At 39.4% G+C, this 14,345-nt stretch overlaps 1 protein-coding gene across 2 annotated transcripts in view; it reads left to right on the top strand.

The window, feature by feature from the left end:
- SGSM1 (small G protein signaling modulator 1) overlaps positions 1-14,345 on the top strand; it is a 270,220-nt gene that overhangs the window by 176,196 nt on the left and 79,679 nt on the right. The window contains exons 10-13 of one of the 2 annotated variants that reach the window (XM_040351463.1): positions 3,383-3,450; positions 6,275-6,438; positions 7,236-7,365; positions 8,922-9,038. In XM_040351463.1, coding sequence (XP_040207397.1) covers positions 3,383-3,450; positions 6,275-6,438; positions 7,236-7,365; positions 8,922-9,038 — 479 coding nt within the window. The remainder of the gene's footprint in view (positions 1-3,382; positions 3,451-6,274; positions 6,439-7,235; positions 7,366-8,921; positions 9,039-14,345) is intronic. The other variant, XM_040351471.1, reaches the window with a different exon arrangement.

The raw sequence follows: 14,345 nt of genomic DNA, 5'->3' as shown, positions 1-14,345 counted from the left end.
AATGGCTGCACACTTGAAAACTGCATGCACTTTTTTGATAATCATTAGAATGCCATTTACAGCAATAGTAGGCACAGTGGGAGCAAGGAAACAGTCACAGTTTGTGCTGCTAATGCTTATTCATGACTTACAGAACACAGGAGAAACCACTCTTTGAAAAGGTGAATCCTCAGAACATTCATTAGCAGCAGCTGTGACCAATCCCTCCTTTGCATTATTTGTTCACAAACTACATACACACAAACATACATATATATTCCCCTTACATTTTTGTAAATATTTTATTATAACTTTTCTTGCTCTACATAAAGATGACCTAGGCTATAAGAAGATCACTAAGACCCTGAAACTGAGCTTCAGAGCTATCCTGTGCTCTCCACCTGCTCATTTAACCACTTCATTACTGGGCACTTAAAACCCCTTCATGCCCAGACCAATTTTCAGCTTTTAGCGCTGACGCATTTTGAATGACAATTGCTCGGTCATATAACACTGTACCCAAATTATATTTTTATCATTTTTTTTGTGGTATTTGATCATCTCTGCGATTTTTATTTTTTGCGCTATAAACATAAAAAGACAGAAAATTTTTAAGAAAAAACACAATATTTTTTACTTTTTGTTATAATAATAATATCCCAATTTAAAAAAAAAATTCCCTCGGTTAAGGGCCGATACGTATTCTTCTACATATTTTTGTTAAAAAAATCACAATACGCGTATATTGATTGGTTTGCACAAAAGTTATAACGCCAACAAAATAGGGGATAGATTTATGATGTTTTTTTTTTACTAGTAATGCCGGCGATCTGCGATTTTTTTTTTTGTCAGGCCTGCGATATTGCGGCGGACGTATCGGACACTTTTGACACAATTTTGGGACCATTCACATTTATACAGCGATCAGTGCTATAAAAATGCACTAATTACTGTATAAATGTGACTGGCAGTGAAGGGGTTAACACTAAGGGGTGAGGAAGGGGTTAAATGTGTATCCTGGGTGTGTTCTAACTGTGTGGGGGGAGGGGACTGACTGGGGGAGGTGACCGATGCTGTGTCCCTATGTACAAGGGACACAGATCGGTCTCCTCTCTCCCTGACAGGACGTGGAGCTCTGTGTTTACACACAGAGCTCCACGTCCCTGCTGTCACTGCCGATCGCGGGTACCTGGCGGACATCGTGGCCGCCAGGCACACGCATCGGCTTCCCAGCGATGCGCCGGGCACAGTGTTTCCCTGCTGCGCGCCCCCAGCGGCGCGCACAGGGAATGTAAACAAGAGGATGTCCAAAGACGTCCACCCGGCACTTGAGAGCCGTGCTGTGGACGTCTTTCGTCTATAGCGCGGATCTCAAGTGGTTAAAGTCCACCTGAGCGTAGATTCAAGTGGACCACAACATCCGGAGTGAAACCAAGCCTGCCACATAGGCTGGAAAAACCCAGGCCGGATTCCGCTTTAGTCTCTTACAACAGAACACATGCAAGGTGAAATAAAACGATTGTCCATTACCTCACCTTGCATACCGTCACCATATATATATATATATATATATATATATATATATATATATATATATATATATATATATATATACTGTATATGTATGTATATATATATATATATATATATTTTTTTTTTTTTTTTATTATTTATTTAATGGATCCAATGCTGTTGTAGTATGGAGTAATGTTTTTGTTTTTTTTTGTCTTTTATTTGTCCCTTTATATTGTATCTGTTGACTCTTTTGTCACATCTCTCCCCATGGGCTCACTGACTTGGATAGCAGCAGAAGTCAATGGCTCCTGTTGCTGCATCTCAGCCAGTGAGGAGCGAGAGACCCGGGGGAGCCTCGATTGATAAAGATCAAGCTTGGGTAAGTATTAGGGGGGGTGGAGGCTGAGAGGGGAGCTGCACACCAAAGGTTTTTTACCTTCATGCATAGAATACATGAAGATAAAAAACCTTCAGCCTTTACAACCACTTTAAGTTCAAGTTTTATATATATAGTTGCAAAATGTATTGACTAAGTTTCCTTGCTCCCACGGTGCCTGCTGTATATGGCGTTTTAATGATTATCAATGAAGTGGATGCAGTTTTCAAGTGTGCAGCCCTTTGGCTCCTATTGCATTTGTTCCACGTTGTTGACAACATCCGTATGGTTGAATGCATTGCAGGCATTAAAGACTGATTCACACAATCAGACAATGAAAGTGTTATAACATTTACTATTTGAAGAACAACCAATAATATAAAGAAGATTACTTCTTTATTCAAAGGCATCAACAAATTCTACAGTTCTTTGCAGACAGATGTGATGTGCATGTCATAATCACATAGCACATACTCGTTCGTTTGGATCAGTTTTGGGGAAACACCTTACACCAGTCTGTTTTAAAACTGTGGGGAAGTAAAGTAACAGGAACATTTTAGTGCCTCCGGAGTTGCATCAGTTCCTAATTGTTAATTTTGGACTTCACTAATTAAGACATTCCAAAGAGATATGTTGATCATTTGGATACATTCCCCTCAAGAGGTTCTAAAGGTTTAAGTTTTTTTTTTTAACTTAATGCACTCTCTGCATTAGGCCCCTTTTACACAGTCGGACCGTTTAGGTCCTCCTATCAGTTTTGTCGGCGGACCTGAACGGCCGCTCCATACATCTCCATGTAGGAATGCAGTTACCCACTCTTGCTCGCTCCCTAGAAGGACTAGGGATTATGGGTTTTGGAGTCTACATAGAGCAGTGCACGGCTGGATTCAACCAAACAGGAGTGAGAAGGGAAAGGTGTGGTTGGAGGGCACCCAGAGAACATTAAAATGAGGCAAAAAAACACAGTAAAAAGCTATTTTATAAAGAATATATTACATAGCCAAGGAGTAGCTGTTGTGTATGGATTGTTTTTGGAAAACAAAATCATCATTTACTATTTGTTTAAGAATGAATGGCACCACACAGCAGACATCCGTTAGCAGAAATGAGCTGTACAGAGTTTAGCCAAATGTTTGTAAGATTGGAGCAGATTACATGCAGTCTGTTCATTTTGACTTTTATTCTATTAATGCTTACTTCAGCAAAATGTCCAGTTTTGTTTTTTGGAACAGCCTGTAACATTTTCTCATTCTACTCTCCCTGTGCACGCCTAAAATTTTTCTTGTTTTCATTATCAGATACAGTGCCAAATTAAATGTGTGTTCAGCCTGTCAGTAACCTTTTGGGTAGTAAACATTAAAGTACCGTAAATGCATAATATCAGGGGAATTTTTTTTTTTTTTTGAAAAATATAAGGACGAGGATAAAACTCAAATGACCACCAAAACATTAACCCTGGTTTTGTGAGAATCTCCGTAATTTTTTTATCGCTTGTCTTTGTTTTTGTTTTAGTGTTTATTGGGACTATGCAATGACTATTCGTCTAGAAGAAATAGTATATCTACATTGTCACCAGCAAGGTACACACTAGCTCAGTCACTTCTATATTCAAGTTTTTGTGTTTTATCATAATGATCTTATTTATGCATTTAAGGTGAAGTATGTCTAAAAGACATGTGTCATATTTATTGTTAACAAATGTAATTGGGATTTTAAGGAGGCATTTAATAAAATGCATAGTTTTATATATATATATATATATATATATATATATATATATATATATATATATATATATATATATATATATATATATATATATATATATATAGTTTAATTCATGCAGTAGGTTCAGTAATAAAACTCAAGTTTTTTTAAAACCGGTTAATATATGGAAAAAAGAATAGCAGTTGCTCCATCCAGCTTAGTCTAGAACTGTACTGTGAAATACGAAAATTAACATAGAGATCAGATTATACAGACTGCACAGAAGGGCACACCCCATTCTAATAGCAGATGTGTGAAAATCTGGCTTAAAGTGGAGTTCCATCCAAAAGGGGAAGCTTCACTTGTCTGCCTCCCCCTCCGCTGCCACATTTGGCACCTTTTGGGGGGTTTTGACAGGTATCTGCTCTCACTTCCAGCTCAGTTTGCTGCAACGAAGTGAGCTGGAGGTCCACCCTCCTCCTTCCCCCCACAGCCGGTCAATTTACAGAGGGCAGCTCGATTCACGTCTGCGCAGTAGGCAACTGGCTCCTGTGAGGACACTGCTGGATGCCTAGACAGGTAGGATGCCCTAATAGTAAAAGTCAGCAGCAACAGTATTTGTAGCTGCAGACTTTTGATTTTTGGAGGGATGGGAAGAAGGGGCCAAACTCGGCTTTAATTAAACACACTGGGAATACCTGATCCTATGGTTTTACTTGGGATGCCCAATAAGGGATCTTGGATCATTACTGTGGGGTGCAGCCACTTCTTCTTATGCTTTGCAAATAGAAGGCATCTTGTACAAACTTTGTATTTTAAAAATAAAATGCTTTACTTGTGGCAAAAGAAAGTTGGTTGGTTTGGTTTAGACATTTAAATATGTTTACAAATTCAGAAGCCACTAAAAAGATATAGTACCTTCAAAGACCACAGAAACTCGCTATTTGATTTCTGCGTATTAGGGAGATAGAACCCCAGCTGTACCTTTAGTCTTGCTCAGTTGACAATTGAAACTGTGGTTCGTTAGAAGATGCAGCCTGTCAGAACAGGCTCATTTCTTGGCTGAAGGATGTTCAGTATAAGCTGACTCTCTCATTCCCAACTGTATTCCCATTTTTACTATGCCTGGCCTGCCCCTTCAATCATTGGATTTCAGTTCTTTCAATCGTGGAGACTCTGCATCAAATGCGGTCATTACTTAGGGCAGTATATAAAAAGTGGATACAGCGCTAATTATAAATATTAAACAATGAATGTTGGTTAAAGTGAAAAAGAAAAGTGAAAAAGAAAAACTAAGTCCCATCACATAAGAAAGTTCATAAGTGTCTATTTAGAGTCCATCCATGAAAATAAGAAATAGAGCAGTGAATGTGATCTTCACACACAATATATGTATGGTGCGTCTGGCTCCGCACACCCAAGGTGGTATGATAGTCTGTTTACCAGACGACGATGATTGCCACAACAGTCTTGCCCAGCACAGGGATATAACGGTCTCCCCAAAACCTAAATGGTGTTCAGAGCTTCTAGATGATGATTCCTAGCGTCGCCAGCTCGTGGATCATATTGCTCAGAAATATAAAAGAAAAAGCTCCCATAGTGTAATATGTCCAAAAAATGTGGATCAATTTAATAAAGCATAAGTATTGCTCTTACAATAGAAACCGTTCAACATACAGCGAATCATGCAATGTGATTGTATCGATATTGCAGTGTCTCCATAAGCGTCGCTCCGCTTCCTGTGTCAAAAAAGCCTGTCCACTGTCTCGGAAGGAAAAACTTAATGACGTCACCGTCAGAGGCTCCACCCTTGGGAGCTTTTTCTTTTATATCTATCAATCATTTGTTTTTTTGTGGTACAATTTTGCATATTGGTTCTAAGCGCAGCGTTGGCCCTCTGGCTCTCTTTGTCCATTACTTAGGGCAGTTTGGAAGAAAATAAGCCTACCTAGGAACTCCCAATGCTTCCAGACTGACATTCAGACATCAATGTATTTTAAGGTTGAAGAAACCAGAACAGTAGGTGGACTCAAGGCCAAAATAATAAAGATAATTCGGAGTCCACTTGTATCCAACAAATCACCCCTCCCTCCCAATAAAAAGAAAAACCTGGCTAGTGGTCTTAAACCCAAATCATGGATGAATACATCAATAAAAATGCAAACCAGAAGCAATCTTAAGCAATATGTAACAAAATGTACTATACAAAAAGTAGCCATACACTCACATATTAAAAACCATAGTGAAAAGAGAAAATAAAAATTAAGTCTCATACATAAGCCTGGAGTGGTATTGTGCATGGTTCAGCACATCACACAGTTCTTTTTTTTATTATTTTTTTCCTTGTACAAACTTTATCTGAAGTTTACAAAAATTACACAATACACTGAGCTGCTGTATGGTGACATTCGACCCTTTCCAGTGAGCAATAATGCATCTTATTGCAGTTTACTGCAGTGCAGCTCCAGGCTGCATTTCAGTGTGAGTAGAACACATAGAAAACAATTAATACAGCATCAATAATTAAAGCTGACAATTAACTCTGTCAGGGTGGGTTACAACAGAGGAAGCTGTCGCAGCTGTACAATACAAAGGGAAAAAATACTTTAAAGTAGTAAATCCCCTTGATAGTTCACCTGCTACTAAAATACAGAAATAGTCTTGTGGCTAACTTATGTTTGCTTCTTCAATTAACAGTAGACAGCGGTGGCACTGTGGTACTGGTAAGTCAGGACGGAATACAAAGACCTCCCCTCAGGTTTCCTCGTGGTGGACATCTCCTGCAGTTTCTATCCTGTTTGGAAAACGGTCTACTTCCACATGGCCAGCTTGATCCCCCGCTGTGGTCCCAAAGAGGAAAGGTATTCTTAAAGTGATACTAAAGTCTTGTTTTTTATTCTTTAAAAATAACAAACATGTTATACTTACCTGCTGTGTGCATTGGTTTTACACAGAGCAGCCTGGATCCTCCTCTTCCCACGAGCCCTGCCGACCCTCCTGGTCCCTCCCTCCTGTCGAGTGCCCCCACAGCAAGCAGCTTTCTATGGCGGCACCCAAGCCGAGCTGCAGCTCTGTGTGTCCATTCAGACACGGAGCCACGGTTTGGCCCCACTCCCTCTCTCTTCTCATTGGCTAACTGACTTTGACAGCAGTGGGAGCCCAAGGCGCCGCTGCTGTATCTCATCCCATCAGGAGGCAAAGTCCCGGATGGCTCGCTGGATCGAGATGGGGCTCGGGTAAGTATTAGGGGGGCGGAGGGAGGAGCTACACACAAACTTTTTTTTTATCTCAATGCACAGAATGCATTAAGATAAAAAACCTTCTGACTTTACAACCACTTTAAGGATGTACATATTAATTTTATATTAATGCATCTCTGAAGATCATGCTAAGTTCTAGAAATGTTTGAGACTATTGGACTGTATCACACTTGTGCGACCTGAAAGTCGTGAGATTTTGCTGCTATTTTTACTGCGATTTTGGCGCAATTTTGCAGTCAGGCTTGTAATGCAACTTTGCAGTCAGGAACAAAAGATTCATTAAGCCATTTTGTATAGGTAACACAAATAAAATGTTGAAGTCTGTTTCCTGAAAAGTAAAAAAAAAATAATCAGATCAACTTCCTTTACATTTTTTGCATTTTCTGTTAATTATACAGGGTAAAGTGTTCCCTAAGCTAAGAAAGCGAAGTCCTCAGAGTTCCTCAGAATCCACCTCAGACAAAGAAGAAGATGAAGCCACAGACTATGTTTTCAGAATTATTTACCCAGGGAGTCATTCTGAGTTTGGTATGGGTCTAGCAATGCTATCCTGTGTAATGAAAAGTATTTTTCATGCATTTTTACTAAGATACCTTTTCAGATACATTCTATAATACTATGTTGTAAGTTGAATGCTACCCTATGTGTTTTTTTTTCTTTTACATTCCAAGCTATTAGATCCATTTTCTTGATAAAAGCCTTCTTTTATTATTAAGCATACACTATTTTCTTCTAATAATTCTTAAAATACTCATAATATTGTACTCAAATGTGAGATTTTTATTTCTCACTGTGTATGCGTAAAATATCAGAGACCTTTATACTAGTCTCAGCCCTAGAAGGAAATTACAACATAGTGGTGGAGATTTACTAAAACTGGAGCACTCAAAATCTGATGCTAACTTCGGTTTGTTCAATGAAGTTTGGCAATATAACCTGGAAGCTGATTGGTTTCTCTGCAGAAGTGTGCCTAATTGTGCCCTAGTAAATAAACCCCAATGCCTCTACCTCAGTTATACACATGTGCATAAATGGTAGGGCAGATCTTAGTGGAAGCCTGTTAGTTTACAAGTATGTGTGTTTTTATTGTGGGAAGAAAGCTACAAATCCTAAGTAGGATGGTTTTTCAATAGACATTATCTCTGTCTATTCGATACATTGCAAAATTTGCTATAAAAAAGTGTGCAAATGCAGTTTGTCACATGAAAATTGTATTTCTGAAAAGCGCTGCCAGTTTTAAAGGCTCCTGTTCACAAGAGTGTTTTGCCTAGTTTTGATAATAAGTTGAGGGAAAACTAAAGCAAAACATGGTGCAGACTTAAAGACTACGTTTCATTGTAGAGAAGTATGGTACTTTGTTTTTATAAATAAAATGCAATAGATGTAGGGGTTGATTTACTAAAGGAATAGAAAACTAAAAATGTACTTTGAAAAGAATACCCAATCACTGTATTCATTAAGTTAAGATAAATTGTATCTTTGCAAAGTGAATTTCCTCACTAGCGTGGTGAAATTTTGAAGACATCATGTGCGATCTCTCGCTTGGCTCTCCCGCAACACCATTCACTAAGATGAGTGAGCATTTTAGTAAATCAGGAATTTTAAATAAATAGGAATCAAAGGCTCCAAAGTGGCACTGTGAAGAAAATGTGTTTGAGCTTGCCTCGTAACCATTGCTTTACCCCATGCACAAAGTCTTTTATAAGGAATTTACCAAATGAATTTGCTTTATACTTGTTTAGTTACCAAATGTCTTATTTCTAGTACTGAAAAACTGACTTATGTGCCACCTAAATAGTTAAGTAATCTAATCAGCATGTTTGCAGTAAAGTTCTTTCCATGCACGCTGTTGAAAGTCTTGGTTTTCCCTGCAATTGTCCAGTGATGTCCCTTATTGGCTGTCTTTCCTTACCTTGCAGTGGCACAGTTTGCCCAAGTAATAATCCAGAGCTGAAATCCCATTCAGAACACAGTTACAAATAATGAAAAGGTTATCTAGATAAGGACCGTTGTTGTTTATTTATCCTTATTTGACTTTCCATTTTCCTTTGTAGTTACTATGAATCATTATTTTCATCCTCCAGATTCAAACCTCCCCTGTTCCACTTCCATTTACCACGTGAGGTCTAAGAGCCCAGCAAGTCAGACTACAGTGATCCAAAAGCATTCTGAGACATCTTGTCAGGACCCCACCGTATTGGGTCTGCTGTAACACCTCTCATACTATTCATAGCATCCCATGTGCTGAATAAACCATGTTGCCATCTGGGATATAAAGAATTCCAAAAATGACCTTATATTTAAGTGTGGTTTATAACTATGATGAAAAGACTTACTGAGGTACTTTATATAAGTCATCAGTCTTCATATCATTCTTTCTAGTGTAATTTCCTGTATCACCTTTTTTTTAAAATTTTCACACAGCAATTACAGTTATAGTTTTTGTTATAAGAAGGATAATCACTTTTGGGATATAATCCTGACAAAAGCAATTCTTAAGAATCCTAAAATGCCTTTTCTTGTGAAAAAAAAAAGAATGCTAAAATGCCTAACCTATTGCCTTCTGCCTCTCTGGTGCCATCAAAATCTAATTTGAATATTAAGAAACCCACATATGATAAATGTACCATATGCCCTATGATAAATGTACCTGATTATGCTCACCTGTAACTTATCTAGTACAAAACTTGTAAACCAGAAATATGTTGTGAATATGAGACGTTAGAGGCACAACATTTACATAAAATGCAAATTTTTTATTACAAATGCAACATATATAGAAAATTCCACTTGTTAACAAAATGCCGAAATACCATAAAAACATAGAATTTTAAATAAATTTGACATTCTGCTTTATCCATTTTAAAGGTTGTGATATTTCATAGTCCAATGCATTTCCTGGACATGGTACACTTCCTCAGGAGCCGTCAGCATCTTTGTATACAACAAAGCTTCATGAAATAACATACATTAATAATTAATTTCTTTACTGTCTGTATTATCCCTTTACATACCCATGGCAATACCAGATGGAGTGTCTAAGTGTGGGGAAACCTGTCCAGATCTGGGCTCCACTGGGACCTCTCAGCAGACCACCCCAACCAACACCACTCTCTCCTATACAAGATAGTGACTGCAACTAACAAAACCTATTTTACCTTTTCTCTAAGATACAGTAATTTCCTTCCACTAGGCAGTGAGCACAAACATTTCAACTATAAATGTCCAAAGAAGGTCCTACACATGGTCTAAAAGGAAAAGAACACACTACAATGGTATACAAAACCAGTGTATTTAAATACCTTAAGGTAACATCCCCCTATTACATACAGGAACCGTCATCACTATCAAACCATCCGGGGACTTAGCTGGTTGTCACTTAATATCCATCCAAAGAGAATATATGTCTATCAAAATTAGAGGAATCACAAATGTTTTTTCATCTCACCCCATCCACAAAAATACACATCAAACAAAATCACACAAAGGGTTAAAGCCTACCTCTAATCAGGAAGACTATCCATAACACAGTCCGTACTTCCAAACATTAAGGTGTATGTAGCCTCTTAAAGCCTTTACAAAGGATACCCATGCCAGCAAAATGTACATACTACTCCCCCTGGATAATGTATGTTATTTCATCTAAATCTTTTGTATGCAAAGATACTGACTGCATTTGAGGAAGTGGACCATCTCCAGGAAAAGCATCGGCTATGAAATATCAGTACCTTTTGGAATGGATACATCATGATCTCAAATTCATTTTAAATTCTGTTTCTTTATCATGCATCAGGAGACGAGAGTAAGGCTAATATTCATTACCTACTGGGTTATACGCCATCTCTAGGTGAATGGACACGGGTAGACAAAGTCTTAGACAGGAAGTGATCCCCTATATGACCCCTCCCATACAAGTACTTCAGTTTTTTACCAGTGTCTGCAAGGTGGATGGGTGTGTTTGTTTGAGCTCTCTATAGCTCCAGGTCTTAAGTCCCAAACTGGTTCTTAAACTAATCAAGGGATTGACTAATAGGAACCATTTGACACAGGCTCTTATGCTTAGATAAATGGTACCTGAGCCTTGTTTAGAAAACGCAAGGATCCTGCAAGGTTTTGCCTGTAATGCGACATTCGGCCACTGAACCCTGCATAGGGGAATCCTGGACACCACAGAGCAAAGGGTTCCACCTCCAGAAGTTTCTAATGTCCAACTTATTGTTTCAGGCACTACATCATTTAGTGCATCAGGGAGTGATTTTACAGGTTCCTGTATCCAAAAGCAGCGCAGGCTTTTATGCAAACCTGTTTAGGGTTAAAAAAACAAACGAGGGACACAAGGCTCATTTTGGATCTAAAATCCCTGAACCAGTATTTATTAATTCAGTCCTTTCAGATGGTGTCTGTCTGCTCCAGTAGTAGCCTCGCTCCAGATTGCAGACTTTCTAGCACCCATCGATATCAAAGACGTGTATTTACACGTATCTATCTTTCAACCACATCAGAGGTTCCTTTGATTTGCAGTAGTGGAACGTCATTTTCAGTTTGTGACTCTGCCCTACGGGCTTGCCACAGTTCCCCGGGTGTTCACAAAGGTCCTAGCACCAGTATTGGGTCTTTTAATGGCCCAGGGGATCTTGGTCTTGGGTACCTGGACTCACTACAGGCTCACTACAGGCTCTAGAACAGAACATAGCCTGCACAGTGCGGTATTTGGAAAGCTTGGGCTGGGTTAAAAAAATACTGAAAAGTCAGCCTTAAGACCAGCTCAAAGTCTGAAGTATTTAGGTCTGATCTAGATACGATCCAGACAAGGGTATTTTTGCCACCCGTCAGGATCTCTGCCCTGAAGTATCAGGTGCATCAGATAAGGGCCACCAGACAACCCTCCATTCGGCTCTGTATGAGTTTTCTGGGAAGGATGGTGTCCTCCTTCAAGGCAATGCCCTATGACCAGTTTCATTCCAAACCTATATAACAAGACCTCTTGCTGGTTTGGAACAGGAGGGGACAAGCCCTGGATTATCCCATGTTCTTATCTCCTCGGGCGCGCTTAAACCTAAGCTGGTGGTTGCAGGATCAGAAACTGCGAAAGGGAAGATCCTTCCTCCCAGTATCTAGGAGAGTACTGACAACAGACGCCAATCTCGTGGGCTGGGGAGTGACCCTAGAGGGGCTGACGGCTCAGAATGGTCAAGGACAGAACAGAACCTGCCCATCAACATCCTGGAGTTGCAGGCAGTACATCTAGCCCTACGGTCCTGGATGGCCCTGGTTCCCAGAGATTGTGAGATTGGTAATAGACGGGCCATGGACACTTCTGCACCTCCCTGATCTACTGTCTCAAGGTCCTATATTCCACCCCAATTTACAGTCTCTAAATTTGACAGCATGGCTATTGAAGCCAGGACGCTGAAGGATCATGGCATCTCAGGACCAGTGGTGTCCACCCTAGTGAATACTAGGAAAGTGGTCACTAGAAAGATCTATCATAAGGTTGAAAGACTTATATTGCTTTGTGTAAAGCCAGAAAATGGCATCCTCAGAAATACGTGATTGGGAGAGTTTTATATTTTCTACAGTCAACTGTGTAAATCAGATTGGCTTTGAGTAGAATCAGGGGTCAGATTTCAGCCTTGTAAGTATTCTTCCAAAGTTTCTTAGCCTCCCATTCACTGATTCTAACCTTTATTCAGGGGGCACCTATGTGTCCTTGGGACTTAAACCTGGTACTGTTTGTGTTACAGAAACAACCGTTTAAGCCTGTCAAGGAAATTCCATTAGTCTTGCTGTCACGCAAGCTTGTCTTTCTGATGGCCCTCACCTCGGGTAGATGTGTAGTGCAAGCAGAGTTTATTTGTCTAAGTCTGCAGAGATCCGAGGATCAGACTCCTTTTTTGTTTTATTCGACGGACCCAAGAAGGTGTAGGCAGCTTGCAAAGCTTCCATTGCCAATTGGGTCCGTCAGTTGGTCATTTCAGACCTATGGTCTAAAACATAAGGCTCCTCCCTTTAGAGTGAGAGCACATCCGACCAGGGGTGTAGGAACCTCCTGGACTTTTCGCCATCAATTATCTATGGCTCAGATTTGTAAGGCTACTACCTGGTCGCCAGTGCATGTGTTCACAAAATGTTATCAGGTGGGGTGTTTGAGCAGCCGAGTATTCGGCCGCAGTGTACTGCGGGCTGCCGTATAACGTATGATGTCTATTTTTTGGCAGGGTTTCTCCCCCCCCTCAAGGCTATTGCTTTGGGACGTCCCAGTAGGTAATGAATACTAGCCTAACTCTGTGTCTCGTGATGTATGATAAAGAAAATAGGATTTTTTTGTCATACTTACCTTTAAAATACTTTTTTTTTGAGTATATCACGGGACACAGAGGTCTCTCCCCTCTTTTTGAGGATTCAGTGCTTGCTACAAAACTGAAGTACTTCCTGTATGGGACGGGTTATATAGGGATTCACTTCCTGTCTAAAAATGTGATATAGTGGATCACTTCCTGCCTAAGACTTTGTCTACCAGTGTCCATTCACCTGGAGATGGTGTATAACCCAGTAGGTAATGAATATTAGCCTAGCTCTATGTCCCTTGATGTACTCAAGGAAAAGGATTTTACAGGTAAGTATGACGAAAAAATCAAATTTTTTATGGTATTTTGTTAACAAGTGGAATTTTTGATATATGCTACATTTGTAATAAAAATTTGCATGTTAGGTAAATGTGCCTGTGGCAACCCCCCCCCCCCAATCTCTGCTTTGATTCGGTATAGTACAAGTCGGTCAGCAGGTACCAGCCAATGATTTATGGCCGGAACCTGTTTATCAGCTTACCGAATCACATTACAAAGCCCTTTGCACACAGGGCTCTGTACACAGAGCAACAATGTGGCTGTTTTTTTTTTTTTCTTCCTGCTTTGCATCGATTACATCCATTAGTAAAAGCAGTACACATTACACACAATACACATTGTTGGGCACACAGTAAACCCCTGAATATTCCCTTGATTTTAACCCTTTTCAGCCAGTGTCTTTAGTACAGTGACAGTGTATAATATTAGCACGGATCACTGTATTTATGTCACTGATAATGTCAGTGTCAGTGAGTCAATTCCCACCCAGTGACGGTGTCAGATTCCAGCCGCACTATCATAGTCCCACTATAAGTCGCTGATCACCACCATTACTAGTGTAAAATGAATACAAATTCCAGTATATTTACCATCATTTATAGATGCTTTACCTTTCACGTAAACTAATCACAACACACTTTTTTGTCCTAAATTTTATTACATTTTTTAATTGGATCTGTTTTATTGCAGAAAGTGAAGAATACTGTTTTTCTTTTTCCAAAATGTTCGGTCTTTTTTAGTTTTTACATAATAAAAAATAAAAATAAATCCCAGTGGTGATCAAATACCACCAAAAAAAAGCTCCTATTTGTGTGGAAAAAAAAATATTTAAATGTCATTTGGGTACAGTGTTGCGTGACCGCACAATTGTCGGTTAATGTA

This window comes from Rana temporaria, chromosome 1 (genome assembly GCF_905171775.1).
Source record: "Rana temporaria chromosome 1, aRanTem1.1, whole genome shotgun sequence".
Taxonomy (NCBI): Eukaryota; Metazoa; Chordata; class Amphibia; order Anura; family Ranidae; genus Rana; species Rana temporaria.
Note: the sequence above shows the minus strand (reverse complement) of the source record. Positions and strands in the feature narration are given on the sequence as shown.